Source organism: Saccostrea cucullata, unplaced genomic scaffold (assembly GCF_032062105.1).
Source record: "Saccostrea cucullata isolate Sc308-1 unplaced genomic scaffold, CSIRO_AGI_Scuc_v1 ctg11175, whole genome shotgun sequence".
In the NCBI taxonomy this organism is placed as follows: domain Eukaryota; kingdom Metazoa; phylum Mollusca; class Bivalvia; order Ostreida; family Ostreidae; genus Saccostrea; species Saccostrea cuccullata.
In genome coordinates, this window is record NW_026920356.1 from 1 (window position 1) to 17,118 (window position 17,118).

A 17,118-nucleotide genomic window follows, 5' to 3' on the forward strand; every position below is an offset into this window, starting at 1 on the left:
TTAAGCGATATTCCAACAATATTTATTAATTAAAAAAAAAAACCTCTCGAACAGATAAATCAAGTTAAATGTGCTGCAAGCTACAAATCCTTTTTGTCCTAAAAAATTTATTTAAAAAATTTTCTCAAGTGATTATCCTTCTCTTTAAACCTCATTTCTATTTTTATTTATAATTGAAAGATTCTGCAAGTTTAGATATGATGGTAATGCATGTAACTGAAGAAATTAAAAAAAGGGGGGATGTCCGTCATTTTAACACGAGCAAAAAAATGACACCCTGAATGGAAACTCAAACAATTATGTTGAACGAAGTTTGTGATTTAAATAGATTTAAAATTGATAAGAAATTACTTGCAAGCTATGATAATATATCAAGTCTGTAAAAGTCCACATAAAAGAATTATTTAAACAAAATAAACAGGATTAATTCATCATCAAAATACTTGAATTCATTTTACAAATGATTGTACAAATATTAGGGCGAAGTATATGGCAACAGTTCCTTATTATACACCGTGTTAATGCATCCTCAAAAACCGTTTTTCAGCACGTTATCGCAAGTGCGCTGCGGGGAAAAGGATAACGTCATCCAAAAGTAACAAATGTAATGCTACTATTACGTCACAGACAGCGCAAGGGGCAAAGAGTTAACCATGCACTTTATTTACTACGTCATGATAATGCGACCGGAAAATCATAATTTCCCTATATCTATACATATTAGTACTTTTGTAAACTCTTTTTATATCGTCAAAAATTATCAAATATCTTGATGATCAATGACAATGAAATTGAAACATTACAACAATAACATTTTAAATTTGTTTCTAAATTTAAGCGTTTATAAAAATATTTTACTTATGATTTTCTACATGTTATCAATGAATTATTATAGTGAACGATTAAAAAAATAATTTTTCTCAGTTCCCATGTTCACTATCTAACACAACCATGCACAAAAAAAATCGGTCGCGGTACGTCGGATGATAATGGGTCTTTCCATTAAGTTTGGTGACACCGTGTTAAATAAACATTGTTAAAAAATAATTTATTTGTTTCATTTACAATCAAACATATTCATGTACATTACAATCCAAACACCTATGTACTTGAAACCTCAATACCCATTTCAAATGCTGCTTTTATGCATTTTTTATACTGCATTCGAATTTCCTCTGATCTAGATTTATACTTTAAAATAATTAGGAGTAACTCTAAGAATTTAACAATTCACAAAAGATAATATAAGAATAAAAGTTGGACCGCTCGTCATATCATACCGAATCCCTTGATAAGTTCCGTAAATACGCCAGGGTCACTCTCGATCAGGCACCAGTCTCCTGCACTTGTCGCCATTTTCAATTTTCAAACCGGAAGTAGCACATGTTTCTTGACAACATCCGGAATTGCAAATGACAAACAAGACAGGTGCAGAAACTGACAATAGACACTTGCCCGCTGTTGCAATGGTAATTTGACTTATATGATCAATGCTATGTGTGTAGATCAAATATTGGCCGAGACGTTAACTAAAGTGTCAAACAGTTAAGAGGTCGGAGACTGTTCGCACCTGTTCATATTTCCCAGGGGGTCTTTTTGACCCACATGAAAAAATAAATGTGGTCCACATTAAGGTCCTCTTAATGAACGTGTGTTGTTTTATTTTAATGTGAAGGCAATTGAAAAAAAAAATGAAAATACTGATTTTTTAAAAAGAAATTTTCAAATTGAATTAATTCATCTGCATGGGCCTTCTTTATGTTTCATGCAAATTAGGTCAATAAAATCTATTTGCTCTCCTTATAATAAAGCTAAAAATGTAAAAAATTATGTGATCATTCAGTGACATTGTCCCTGCTACTATGTAAATGTTCTTTACATGTTTGAGTTTGCTACGATCATTTATCAAAGTTAAATACAGTTTAACTTTATTTTGCTAAGCCCCACCCACTTTTCTTCTATATTTATTTTGGCCCTTGACATCTTGAATCATTGAATATATCAGTTTTTCTTCTTTGTTCCAATTTTCAGTATGGTCCTTGCACAGTCTCGGGCGTCAAGAAAGGCGATGTCAAACTTTGGTGTGCTTGTGGACTGAGTAAAAATCAGCCATGGTGTGATGGTAATTATTTTTGGTGCTGTAATGGTTTGGGCTGTGGAGATCAGTCTGGGTAGCTCAGTTGGTAGAACAACTGACTAGTGATGTAGCATTCGGCAAACCTTGGCTGTTTCTGTGGCCTTCAAGTATGAATCAGCTGAGGTGTGCCCAGTGGTGATGCAGGGGTCCCATGTTTGATTCCTAGTCCATCCAAACATTTACTCCTTTCTCATTACACTGAATATTTATGAAGCTCACTGTATTATACACTGTTTCATTTTAACAAGTACAAATAATGTGTGATACTCTAAGATAGAATAAATTATCTTTATTTAGGATCTCACAAAGGCACTGGGATAAAGCCACTGAAGTGGACAGTGTCTAAAGAGCAGAGACTTTTTCAGATCTGTGCCTGTAAGTACACCAAGGACCCGCCATTCTGTGATGCCACCCACACCAATCTACCATCTCAAGTCCTACACCAACAGGAAGTGTGTCCACGGCAACAGGACAATCACCATAGCAACAATAAACTCTGTACAGGATGTGGCTGGGTGCCAGATTTCTGATTTTAGTAACACTGATTATGTAATACAAAATGTGATTGCTGTGATATAAACTAGGTTTTTTGTGCAATGAAATGTACTTCACTGGAAGGATGGAAGATTGGGGGGATTCTGAATCTCATTTGATTTTAAGTCTCTAAAAACTATATTTAATTTCAAAGTTAACATGTCATAATATTTTGATCAGTGAAACCATGGTAAATGTTTGGGGGCAATGAAATATGACCTTCACATATTGCTGATGAAATCTCTGTTGTAAGCAAGTATGAAACATCAAGTTGACCTACATTGTAAATGTGAATTAGATTGATCATTTTCCTGTCAATACTGAGTTTGTGAAGAATTGTACATGTATGCGAAAAGGTATAATAGAAACTGATTCCAACCATACATTACCACTGTACATTTGAATTTTCTAGTTCTAATGTTTCTATGTGCCAAAATCTGTGGCAAAAAGAGAAATTCAATGTACATGTACATTGTAAATTGTTGAACTTGATCCTTAGATTGATGATGTACATGTTTGTGAAAGGTTTTCAAAACTTTTTTCCTACATTACTGGTTCTCTAATGACAAAATCGTTAACAATAAGAAATACCAATAAATGTGCTCATGTAAGATACTGTAACTGTATTATATATACCTTATTAATAGTCAATGAATGCAAGATAAATCAAGTCAGATTGACATATAAGGTTATTTAAATATCTAAAATGTAGCACTTGCTCTATTTTTCTTCTGTACAATAACAATTCATTATTAAGTTAGCCATATTCTGAACATAAACTTTGGTCAGCTTCCATATATAGTGTATTATAAATGTCAATTTAAATATATATAAACAACAATTATGATAATTATAAAAAGCTCACTTGAGCTTTCAGCTCTGGTAAGCTAAAAAGACTGTAGTACATATATGCAAGATTTCATTCCCGTGATCCATTGCTGAAATTTTCCTGATGAAATTATAATTTTAGTATGAACATAAATTGCACAACAGCAGGTGAGTACCAGTATAAATAATCATCACTGACTCCTTTTTGTCACTTCCTTCAATTAAAAATTTGTTCTCCAAGTCCTATCACTGACATATGTCATGGCTATGTCCTGAACTGAAACTTTCCAGCTCGTGTGATGTATTTGACTCCTTTAAATGGTTTGTATTTCTACAAATATTGAAAATAAGAATATGATAGAGTATTAACCTCTATGTATAATTACAAATTAAAGGTAAACAAGAAAACATAATTACTATTACATGTACTAGTATATACATTGCAGTCATAATTATTTTAGTAATTTTAAAATTAAAACAAGCAAACCCTAATCTAAGTATACATGTACTACAATCTAAACTAAAGATACTGATAGTAAACTTAAAAAAAAAATAACTCTGTTGTAATTTATTTTCTGAAATCAAACTTTCTCTCATTGAAAGCTTTAAGCCAGATAAAATGTTAACCCTTTTTGGTTACTGACCCTGAACTTTCTCAAGTCAAGGTCATAGCACAAATGAATTCAAGTCAAAGTCACATCACACCTTAAAGTAACAAGCAATCATTTTCTCTCTATGAGCTTCCAATGTTTCTTTAACAAAGTTATAGGATCAGGCATACACGGTAAACTTTTCTGTAAGTGACCTTGACTTTGGCAAAATGACCTTGGATAAAGGTCATGACTTATCCTTATGTTATAAGTAGAGTTTCTCTTACAAGATATGTCCACATGAATTATAAATGATCCCGAACTTGTTCAAATGACCTTGGATCAAGGTAATGACACAAATTACTTTGGAAAAACTATGAATTTCCAATCTGATAGTTCTCCATTAAAAATCTTAATACAACATGTCTACACTTTTCCTGCTAGTATCTTGCATAAATAGGCTAGGGTATTAAGGAAACAAAACCTCAAGTACATATAGTCAGTGATTTTTTGTAAAGAAAAACTTCCGCTTTTTCTTCATTTATACAAAGTTTAAGTCTAAACAAGACAGACAGAAAAGATCCCCAAACTTTTTTTTTATCAAGGAGTATGTGTAGTAAACAAATGTATTAAAAGAAAACGCAAAATGAAATATTATCTTAAGAAGTGAGTATTTAGAGATTACAAGCTTGACCTACCTCTCCATACATGTCCAGCCTGTTGACTTTGATTCCAGATATAGCCATCTGACTAATGGTGAAATTTATCTACAACAATAAGGAGACATTAGGCCAGAACCAAGCAAAATACATAATTACATGTGTTTAAAAAGATCATGGCTCAACATAATGCAAAATGAGAAACATGTACGTTCATTTAAAAAGGCACCATTTAGAATTTTACACATATTCTGGAAATAGGAGGCTTACATTTATTGTTGGGTTTGACTCTGGTATGGGATGACCACTCTGCAAACTTATCTGTAATAATTAAGAATGTTTATGTCACATAAAAATTGTTGCAAATTCCCCTAGTAATCAAAGTGCCACTTGTAAAAGTGGTACACCTTTTCGAAGATGTGTTTTTAAATGACAAGGAAAAATAACTCTGGCCAGAGATTGGGATTTGAAGGTTACTTACATTGCCTTTGATACTTGGGAGTTTGGTTGGGTCCATTCTACCTACATCCCAGGTAAGCATTTTACCTACGGGATCAAAGGTGTACTTCCCTTGAGAGGGTGTCAGGGTGAGATTCAGGACTGACTTAGGGAAAGGTACCTCCATTGATATGTTTTCTACCTACAACCAAGGTAATACAAATGTTAAAGTACACACTGGTATACAGTGGACCTTCAGATATCCGGACGCCAGATATCCGGATGCTTCAGTATTCGGACGCTTTTTCATCGGAACAGAATTTCAAAATGTAATTATGTCTTTTCTAACTGGTGACTCAGGTATCCGGACGCTTCACATATCCGGACAAATTGACTGGGAACCAAAGCGTCCGGATAAATGAGGCTCCACTGTATCTACCTTTCATTTACCCAATCATTTTACCAACAATGCTTTTTTAGAAGTGATATTACAAGCAGTTACAGTCCATTGACTTTTGACTGCTGCACACCTCAAGACAAAAACATGAATGTATGTAAGATATGTATGTAGACAAAGAAAAAGTATGACAGATTTGGAATTTGCCATTTTAATATTATTATTGGGTTCAATCAATGTATTTTAAGGTTGTTATTAAAAATCAATTTACATCTGTACATCACTTTCACAATGGCTGTGATTTCATTCCATTAGATTGAGGAAGGAGTGTGTGTGTTATGTCGAGCAGTTAACTTTGTCTTACCACTTTTCCCATGGTTTGTTTTGGTCCAATTGTGACTTCAAACCTCCCTCCACTTCCCTCCCTGTACTGAATGTTATGTCTTATATACAAGGGTACACCAACCATACTGTCAGAAAAGTCAGAATAAAGCAATGAAATATAATATTTTGTGGGACATCAGCCCAACTTCATAATCTGAATTCAATTGTTCAATCTTAAGCATTCTTCTTAGATAGTATCATACTTACTTATTTGATCCTATGTGATATGATATTAATCTAACATTTCCATCAGGGGGAACAAAGGACAAAACTTTTTCACTCTGAAAATGGAAAATTTGCAATAAACTGAAGTATTTCTTTGTTTAAAAATGTTATAATTACTATAGAATTTTAAAAAATGTTCCTAGAAAAATTCATTGTGACATAAATTTTCACCATACCTCCCATCTTTTATACCGAACACAAGGATGAAAGCTGATGTCATCTAGAAGTCGGGGGTTAACAAAGGACAAGGTCAAATCTGGCATCCCACTTAACTTTATCAAACAGTCTATCTGTAAATATATGCAGATTATGTTGTCTTAACACTAAAAGGATATCATTTTTTATGATTTTAGCACATATCCGTTAACTGCTATAAATGTTGACAATTTCACAGATTGTGTATTTCATTCAAATGAAATTGGTACTGCTTTACCAATAAAGAATACTCTTTAATATGCTATACACAATGTTTGAATATCACATACATGCACCATCCTACCATTTTTGAATGACTGGGTGTTTATCTAAATAAATGCAGACACCTCACAAGAATAAAACTCGATGTAGTTGTCATTGTGAGGACTTACATATCCCTGGACCTCTGCAATGACTGTGTTTCCTTGTTTATCAATGATTGCATCGATTTCCTCAATCACATCAAAATAGGCTTCATTGTTTGTGTATTTGACACCTGTTCTTCTCCAGGGTACATTGGACAACTGACCAGTGGGCAGAGTAGCACTGACCCTGTCAAGATCAAATGTATACAAATATATATACCTGTATGTAATTATGACTTGTTGAAACAATTATTCAAATACAGAAAAGAGCAAGAGAGAGAGGTCCATGGGGACATTTTTTTTTATTAAAGCCAGTGTTTCAGTGTCTCTTTCTGACAAATAAAAATGTGCAATATAAATGTAGATAAATGTTGAAATCATCTGCATTTTTAAGTCCATTACTTCCAAGAATTTGAATTTACAACATACATTTTAAAATCTTTGTAAAAACGGCCACAAGCTAGTCCCTTAGACTATGCTTTGAGCTTTGAACAAGCAGATTTAAAGACAAATGCTGAAGAAGCATTGATCTGAAAAGCTCACTTGAGCCTCTAGCTAAGGTGAATTATGTATTATGAAATACTGTATATTATAAAATTAGCTCTTTTTCAAATGGAAAAGAAGCAAACCATTATGCAGGTGATCTAATTAAGAAGTCCTCTTAATCTAACACTTGATAAGGTCACCCTTGTTTCATTTTTAAATTTGAAAATAATAGGTATAGCATTTACTGGGATAAATTCTGAATGATCTGTGCACTAAGCTTATCTATACTCTGTAGTTAATTTTGTATTACCCTGTAGATTTTCCTGTGACAGTGTCTGTGATGGTCCGTAGGAAGTTAGGAGGTCGGATCAGTTCCTTCAGGATATTAGACTCCACTGCCAGCGGGAAACCATTGTCCAACATCTCATCCAGTAACTGTTAAAACATAAATAGTATTTCACTTGTTCTTTAATACTGGAAAGTTCATTCAGATTTATGTGTATTGTATGAGAGAGAGAAAGAGGGAAGCGATTCAATAAATGGTTGTTGCTTTTGCCACCTATCAGTACATCCATAAGAAGACGGATCAGTGGTATTAAGGGGAAAAAATAAGCATGTTCCTCAGAGGGAGTGGAAGTTACTTGCCATGTCATCAATAACATGTGGTTACAGACTGTCAGCATTTGTAAAAAGAGACATTCCTTTAGATGCCAAGTGTCTATTAAGTAATGCTTAAATGTGAGGTCTAATCAGCATATGGTAGAAACCCACAAACATTTTATAAGGAAGGATGAGTTATTTACCTCATACACAATAACAAAGTGTTCCTTCAGTGTAGTCTCTGAACATTCTGTAAAGTAGTCCTCAAATGTGTCAAAAATCCTGTGAAGAAACTCGATGACAAACAGTGGTGGTACTGAAATCAAACAAAAATGAATGGAATACTGCAGAAATGTAGCTCTCTTCATGCTCTAGGAAAGAATGTTTGCATAGAAAAACATATCTCATTTATTCATTTTAATAATTGCTGAGTCCATGCAGTCACATATTCCATCGACCATCATGTAAATTTGTACATGTAACTACTGTTTTACTGTATTACATTTTGGTAGGTAGTATTATGAGATGTCCATTAATTTTGAAGTTGATAAAGTGTTCTCTTCAAAGCTGCCATTGCTAAAAGATGCATACTTTCTACTATTAAAAGTGAATAAGATCATGAGATGCCTACCCTCTGCAGTGACTATTGCTATAAATACCCATGTGATAAGAAGCATGAAAATACCAACCTTCCAAGTTCACTATTATATGTAGTGTTAAATCTAGACCCTAAAAAGGGCATGGTAATCAAAGAATCAAAAGGGCACTTTGCGTCGCGACAGGATTCCATGGGGGCACTTTTAAAACAAATGTTAATGTGTTTAAAATTATATTAAACGTTTATTAATTTTTACATACTTTTACGTGTTTATTATAATAACTTTTAATATCCTTTCATATAATCTTTTTTTAATAAAGTAATTTAAAGATATCCACATATCTGTTTTCATTCATTTTTTTTAAATACCAACACATGAAGCACACCTGGGTTGACATGACAATTATTGAAACAAAAAGAATATAAAAAAGGCATTTACATCCAATTTCTTTGATTAATTAAAAAAGAAGGAAGGTTACACTTGAGAAAGGAATTGTATTAATCTATCAGAAATATGTGCAAAAATTATTAAAGTTTAGGAAGGATTTTTTTTTTACCTGCTTGGACTGTGTTATTTGTGTACTAGCACAGTCAAGTTACATTAAACAAAAATATTTTTTTCAGGGAAGGGGGGGGGCATTTTGAAAAAAAATGAAGAGACCATTCTCTTTACTTTGAAATAATTCTACCAACATGATCCAGTGAAAATTATAATCTTACTCCGAAAAAAATGAATACCAAGTATAATTTGCTTGAAAAAAAATCTGGCTTTAATTAAAAACATTGACCCTTAGATTGTCAAATCTAATCAAAGAAACTATCTTTGTTGTTTTTAAGCCTTTTTATCACATTAAATTAATTTTTTTGTACACTGTAAGTATTTTATTCAGGTAAAATATCCGTTTTCTCTTCAAGTTTAACAATGTGTTTTATTCTACTTTCGGTTAAAAAAAAAACGATCCTCATTTTAATTAGTTAATAATTTACAAGTTAATTTTACTTTGGTCTTTGGCTAATTCTTGCGTAATCAATGCAATCAAATGACAGTTTCTGAAGTTAAATCCTCTACCCTGACAGCCTGAGGCATGTTAATTAGCCAGGTGGCTGTGAGCGTTCGTTCAGGCGTGAAGTGATTTCCTGTCTTTGTATACACAAAGGGATTATCAGCATGCACTGAATAAACAGAACAGCAAAGGAATATTGCCAAAAAATGGCCATATTTATTAATTTTGGGTTTGGAAATAAGGGCATGGCGCTGGAAAAAAGGGCATGGCGCCGAGTAAAAGGGGCATGGCGCCGCGCCATGCTAGTTTGCTTCAGATTTAACACTAATATGTGTTAGCCACCTTATTTACTTATACCCAATATAAGGTACCACATGTATACATCAAAGAGATCTACAAAATTCATAGACCATTGATGTGATTATGATATGGTTATGAAGTACCACACTCAGAGGTAATCTTATTTTGCAACATCCAGCTCTGTAGTCACTAATGGCTATGAAGTAACCATTTTCTTCAGTGACTTCAAATAGAATATATTGTTTTAGGGACCAATGGCCTGAGGTATACCCACCTTCTGTGGTGACTACTGCCACAAAATACAGCTGGTTCCTGTAGATGTTAAGGAGGTAGTGATGAGGGGTGGCAATGACTGGAGGTACATCTTCTGGATTCCCTGCCTTTATATTGAAATCAAAAAGGCATTAAATATTTTCAGTTCATGTATACTTTATTTTTGAATTGATTTTGAATTTAAGCTGATTGAAAATAAATGTAAAATGGATCATTGAAATTAATGTGTTGCATACCTTTCCTTGTTCTTCAAAAAAGTAGTCACATATTGATTTGTGTACAACACTCTTCCAGTGCTTCTCCATAAACACATCTCTGTAAAAATTTCAGATCATTCAGATTTATCGATAACTCAAATATTATTTTTATTTCAAATATTATTTTTATCCTTTATCCTGTGGCATTCTATCTTTTATGTATCAATGAATTTCATTTCTGTTTAGGTCTTACAATGCAACATTTTTGAAGAATTTTTAATTTTAAGGATAGATGATACAAATAAAGTCTTTTCATAAAGAAGTCATGAAATTAACATTTAAATGTATGTTCATATAAGTAAAACATAAGCAATTGAACAGGATTGCCCCTTAGAAACTGAAATAACAGGGGATTTGAAAAAGCTATAGGGGGTTTGGGGTTCTTCCCCTGAAAGGTGGTTGAGTGGGAATATCAGAGTAACTGGAGGATTACATCAATAAAGATGGATAAATTCTCCAGCCTCCATGTTCTAGGGACAATCCTAAATAGAGTACATAGCTGGCCTCATCAAATTTTGCGTGTATCTTCAAGATAAACTAAGTTTTACATTAAACAAACAGTGTTTTCCCTAGGAACCAACTGCCGACCACTTCCAATTGACAAAAAATTGGAATAAAAATTATAATTTAATTGCTGTACGGTCCACAGAGTGTTTGTTCATAAATCTCAGTCTAAAGCCTATTACAATTGATCTCTAACCCTTTAGTAGGCTTTACATAGCAATAAAGGGAAAAACAACGCTTACAAACATTCTGGTAGTTTGCATCCCTATAGGTGCAACATTTAAGCAAGTTTAGTCTGGGTAAGTTTTTTAAGTTAACAGTGGTTAATTGGGAATAACTGGGTTGCACAAAAATCTTTTTTAATCAAACATCTGATAAGTTTCAGCATCCAAGCCCAGTTTACATAAAGTATTATTATACATATTATATGCATCATCCATGATTATTGATATTGCATTTACATTTCTGTAATCCAGTCACTCAGTGGAAAATGAGCATGTCGAATAAAATTCAGCATCTGAAACAAGTATTGCAAGTGCAGACACTGACTTTGAACACAAAATAACCTGTTAGGAAAGCAACTTTGAATTCTTACTTGCCCCGTTCTTAAACTAGGTATCCAGCAGCTTTTGACAGCTGACTGTGTCACACGGCAATAAGAGGGGTAGATGCTGGAGGGGGTTCCCTCTTCTGCTTATGTTGGGGGAGGGGGTAATCGTACTACCAGGTTTCCCCAAGCAAATTTTTGAAATCAAAGATGCCAACCCCTGCATTTTCATTAAAAGACATAAATCTCATCAGTGGGACGAGAATTAAAAATCATGGTAATGTTATCTAGTGTACTCACCCACTACCGTTGATAATAAATAAACTGTGTATCATTTTGAAGTCATGAAAATAGTAGAACTACAAATTATCTATACACAGCACAGGGGTGTACACGAAAGACCTTTTATTTTTTTTTAACTTCGAGCCCGATTTATAATGATAAGTATATCGTGCCCGAGTTTATGACTGATATTTTTAATTTTAAGGAATCAAGTTGCATATAGTTAGTATAATACGATAGTTGGAAACTTGGTATACTTTACATAACGGACGAAGCCTGACTTATAATAATAATTTGAAAGGTTAGCAAAATGAAATACTTTTAAGCCCAAACGTCACAGACAACTGCAACGTCACAATGACAATTATGACGTCATTATTCCTTAGACTATTAGCAACAAATGTCAGAATATTGTTTACATCAGAAGCAAAAGCGTGTGCTTTGAAGCAATGGATATTCATAATCAGGTGAGTAGATACTTTAAACAAACTCATGTTAGTAAATTATGACAAACAAATTGTTGTACATAAACTATACCTAGTGCATTTTCTTTTGCATCAATTAATTTAAATACTATTCTACAGTGATATCGACGACAGTAACTACTGTACAAAATAATTATTGAAATAATTTATTTGAAGAATTTTTAAAGAAACAGCTACACAGATATGAATTATTGTAAAAAAAAAATCACAACTTATAAATCTAAAACCTCGTACTTGGTAAAAGTTCCCCTTTCAGAATATAACTACATGTACATGTAATATGACTTTAAAATTGTATTTAAAAAATCTTCTTTTATGCTTGCAATCTTAAAAAAAAATCTCTCCGTTGTATTTCAGAGTAAAGTAGATGTCCCGGTAGCAATTAAATCCTCAACAAAAGAAATGACCAATTCTAAGGTAGGAAAAAATCAAAAATCAAATATCTTACAATGCAAAATATAGTAATACTGATACTATGAATCTTCGACAAACGTTATTATTATACCGGGTACTAGTGCATTTATATAGCATTCTTATTGTTTCTAAAACATGCATTTGCAATTGAAGGAGGAAAGCAAAAACTTCTTGGAGTCAAAGAAACCAAGTCAGTTACTGGAACTGGGAGAAGAGCTCGAAATTCAAGGGACTGAAGCCAGCGCAAGCGGTAATGGATTACCCGAAATATCGGAAGAGGAACCCCAAATCGACAACTCTGTGATACAACATATGAAGAGACTGACGCCCATTTTTGATGCAAAATCTGGGATTGTTATAGGAGAGATACACGCCCAGTACCTTCCCAGTGGATCGGACGAAGACGACAGAACAGCGATAAACACAGCTGAAACCCAAACCAGTGGAACAAACAGTGGTACAAAAGTACCCAAAGGGTCACAGGTTAGATAATATCTTTTTAATAAAAATCTTTAGTAGATGTAAAATGATCCCACTTAATGAATTATGTTTGAGAATTTTTAAAATTGATAAATACCTCTTTCTAATTATAGAGCTCAAATTTTCGCCGGAAATTCGAACACCACCACGAGGGACGGAAATATTCCGACATGCAGCGACGAGAGTCGAACAAAGTAAGAATATTTAATGTGTTAATATTACAAACACAAACAGACTTAAACAGATTAATAAAATATTTACTTCCGTAATCTGTAATTCAAAAATCTGAATTATTATTTCTGATACTGAAATTAACACGGTTAATTTCTGTTACAGGAATATATTTGGATTGGAGGTCATTGACACGGAGGTCACTCTTTTGTCAACGGAGGTGAGGAAAAAAGTAATTCACAGTTTTGCTGTTTGTCCATACAGCACAGTATTTTTCCCTATGATATATTAAAAAGTTTTGAACATTGAAGAGAACAAAGAGAACATAAATGCGGAGTATTTTTTGTATATGTTTTAAATTAACATGTCTATTTACTATAAATAACATTATCATTATTTTCCCCTAAAATATTTTGCAATAATAATTTTTTTTCAGTAAATCGAGTGCCAGGCCCACAAATCAAAGTCTGAAAGTGACCTTGAAAACGACTATTTCACCAGACATCCACTGATGCGACTATTCCTTTGTGGAGCATGTTGTTGTCCAGTGAGTACAAGTTCCCGAATACTTTATAATTATAAAAGTCATCTCTGTTTGAATGTCCTATCTGTGACCGAATACTAGTATTAGATTTGAAGATTTTCATTCTTTTTATTTTTAGAAAAAAGTGAAAACCAAGAAAACCGAGAAAGTTGGACTGTGCCAGAGAATAAGGAAAATTTTCCACAGGAATTAAACGAATAAACCTGACTTTTTCATGTATCTGAAAAAAGAAGCTACATGTAATCTGTGATATTTTCTTATCAAAGTTTATTAAAATCTTATTTTTATGTTTACATATATTTTGTTGTTTATTTAGATTCTATTGACTCGATGTTTGGAACGTTTACTGCTAACATGCTTTCACCATTGACCCGGACTTTGAAAAAGTTTTCTTTCTGGTAAACTACAAATGTATTGTACAGGGACGTCGTATATATATACATTGTAATATGAAATATTGAATACTCACAGTACTAGTGTTTAAAAATGAAAACATTCAGATTAAAAAAAAAATTCTAACGGTACTCCATGATCAAGTATGTATTCACCCATTTTACTCTGTGTTTCATCTATTACACATGTAATGATATCCGCTCTTCAGTCAGGAAGGATAACCATAAGCAGTAGTTAATTAACAAAGATTATATTGAAGAATATGGGAAAACGATTTTTTTAATTAAATAAACATTCAAATTATAAAAAATATCATAAAATACTGTGGTGGAAGATGCATTGAAACATCATAAACGTAATGACTTTTGAAATTAATTTTTTTTTACCAGATAATTATTTTATTAATTAAAAACAGAGGGAGATACATGTATCTTTTACAACAATTAAAGGTCATAGGACACTATGCACCCTTACATGCTTATAGTCATAAATGGGAATTATGTCTAAATAAACTGAATATCCCTCATCTAAACATCTGTTATGTATTCAGTTTTAAAGAATCTGTTGCTATTAGGGATAGAATACCTTAATTAAAGAAGTCTCAACATTAGGCTTAAAATTCAAATCTTTCGTGCAACACTTTTTATTTCATCAAAACAATATGATTCAAGGTTCTCTGGCATTTAAAAAAACTGTATTGTAAAAACTGTAATTTAAATTTCATACCCCATAAAAGAATAAAATAAATACATCTTTAGATAAATCAAATTTCCATCAACTCTACCCAAACTTGTTAGCCATGATACGAAATCAAAAGTCTTCCGATGATAGAACATGATATTTACACTATGCATAATACTATATACAGGGAAATTTCCGTCCCGTTTTATTTTCAAGTTCGCGCTACCCTCATTTGGGCGAATTTAAAACGGGGCGAATTCAAAGAATACTGTATAATTTCATAAACAAAACTATGACAGGGCGAATTTGAATCGAGGCAAAATTGTCCACAAGTGTTATGTAATACAAGTGTTATAAAATAACCATGTTTACAGTATAATGATGGAGGAAAAAAACTAAATTATCATATAACTATTTAAAGCATGTATTTCCCCCCAAATGTCTGGATACCTATTATACTGTTATTCCAAAATACATTTGTAGATCAATTTACAATTAAAAATTACGTAACTGGTGCTTTCATTTGTATTAATATCCTAAAAACAAGTAGATTAAGATTTGATAACATCACCAATATAATATGATTAGCTATATAGTGATGAGCTTTGAAGATATATCATGGGTAAATACATATATTGTAGCTGTACATTTTGAAATAAGATTTCATAAACATTTTCAATTTCAGAACCCGAGGATAAGATTTATCATTACCTTAAATGATTGTACAGTTCATTAATTGTCAGGTAGGTATAAATCTTATATCCATTAACTGTTATATTTCAGGACCGTTTATCGAAAACGAATATGAATCTAGACTTCTTTATTTTATTTAAATTAAACGATTGCAATACAAATGTTAATGACAACATCTTATAACTGGAGTGAGCATGAACTTAAGCTATTTACGCAGGCATTTGTGGGGTTATATGTACGTGCAAAAAATATTTATTTATAATTCATGATGTAATATATAACAACAAATTTATAGCTAATGCTGATTGGATGATAAAAAAGAGTTAGGTTCAGTGATTAGAGTGTACATTGTAGTTATTACCAATGTCAAAGATTTTATGCAGAATGAATTTTCCTTTGATGAAAAGCTACCGATAAGTGCAACAAACAAGTATTCTTTCTCGAATTGAAAATTAAATCCCACCAAGTGTTATCATTGGAACATTGAGGTCAATATTCACGGAACGGAAACTCCCCAATACTGGTAAGACAAATCCGATAGAGAAGAAACAATATACTAAGTATCATTCAGATTTTTTTTTTAAAGAAAAACGAATTAAACAGTTGAGAATAGAAATGTCTATAATTATGGTAAGATACGTAATTCAAGATATTTTAATTCATTTTTAATAATGTATCTACTTTCGTTTTCAATTATATTTTCTTTCGGCATTTATCTTCATTTTTAATTTTTAAAAAAATATATGATCATATATTTGTTTCGATTATTTTATAGGTAAACTTTGATAATATTAAGGAATTATTGGACTTTAAAAATGATCTATTGGAAAGACCAATTTCCGAGAAAAAGCCAGAAATCAAATTCATCAATGTTCCTTGTTATGTTCTGTGTTATGTGTCTAAATTTTTCGGATTTTCATTTTGATCCTAACATTATTTAAGTATTGTACCCCACAAAGGATGTGTTTGCATTTTAAAAGATGGCCTACCGATTTATGTAGGAGAAAACAATGTCTGAGAAAAAGTCAGAATTCAGAATCAATGTTTTTTTTCTACAATTTATTTGTTTGAATTTGTTTAATTTTTTTCAGATTTGCATTTTGAACTTAAATTTCTTATCTACAACTTTAAAATCTTACATTCAGATTTGGCTTATTTAATGCATAAAGTACCGATTTTTTTTGTCTACAGACCTGCATGCAGGCTTGTTTAAATAAACTGGTTAAGAGAATAGTAATAAACAGTTTGCCAGTGCATTTTGTCAAAAATTGTAAATATCTGTCTTTATTGGGAGGTACATGTATGTGGTACTCCGTGTTAATTGGTGTGAATAATGGTTAATAATTAGATACTAGGTTGTATTTGATGACAAGGTTATTCTATCGACCATAAACCTTGCCTAATGAGGACTTCAAACAGACTATTTCATCAACTTGTTTGTCAATAGCTGCTCATTTTAGATCTTGCTGATGTCGAATCAACTGAGAGACTAATCCCATTATGCAGTTATGGTGTGAGTAGTATAAGACGCCTAGATGGCTGGGTCAACTGAGTGCACTTTTGGAGCTGGGGGGGATAGCTGGGTCAACTGAGTGCAGCCCCTGGGGGGATAGCTGGGTCAAGGGAGTGCAGCCCCTGGAGGGGGATAGCTGGT

The 17,118-nt window shown here is 32.6% G+C and overlaps 2 protein-coding genes across 2 annotated transcripts; one reads left to right on the forward strand and one right to left on the reverse strand.

The window, feature by feature from the left end:
* The first annotated feature begins 1,327 nt into the window (after positions 1 to 1,327).
* On the forward strand, positions 1,328 to 2,776 carry LOC134247659 (CDGSH iron-sulfur domain-containing protein 3, mitochondrial-like). The gene is made up of 3 exons (XM_062730000.1): positions 1,328 to 1,469; positions 2,032 to 2,122; positions 2,435 to 2,776. Exons 1-3 carry the CDS (start codon positions 1,413 to 1,415, stop codon positions 2,665 to 2,667), a joined length of 381 nt encoding a protein of 126 aa, XP_062585984.1. The 5' UTR covers positions 1,328 to 1,412; the 3' UTR covers positions 2,668 to 2,776.
* An 832-nt stretch (positions 2,777 to 3,608) lies between these two features.
* Positions 3,609 to 11,695, reverse strand: LOC134247670 (AP-3 complex subunit mu-1-like). The gene is made up of 13 exons (XM_062730008.1): positions 11,622 to 11,695; positions 10,250 to 10,328; positions 10,015 to 10,120; positions 8,042 to 8,154; positions 7,549 to 7,673; positions 6,780 to 6,939; positions 6,369 to 6,482; positions 6,175 to 6,248; positions 5,948 to 6,053; positions 5,230 to 5,388; positions 5,019 to 5,069; positions 4,788 to 4,856; positions 3,609 to 3,830 (listed from the first exon to the last, which is right to left on the reverse strand). Exons 1-13 carry the CDS (start codon positions 11,654 to 11,656, stop codon positions 3,765 to 3,767), a joined length of 1,257 nt encoding a protein of 418 aa, XP_062585992.1. The 5' UTR covers positions 11,657 to 11,695; the 3' UTR covers positions 3,609 to 3,764.
* Positions 11,696 to 17,118: the final 5,423 nt, after the last annotated feature.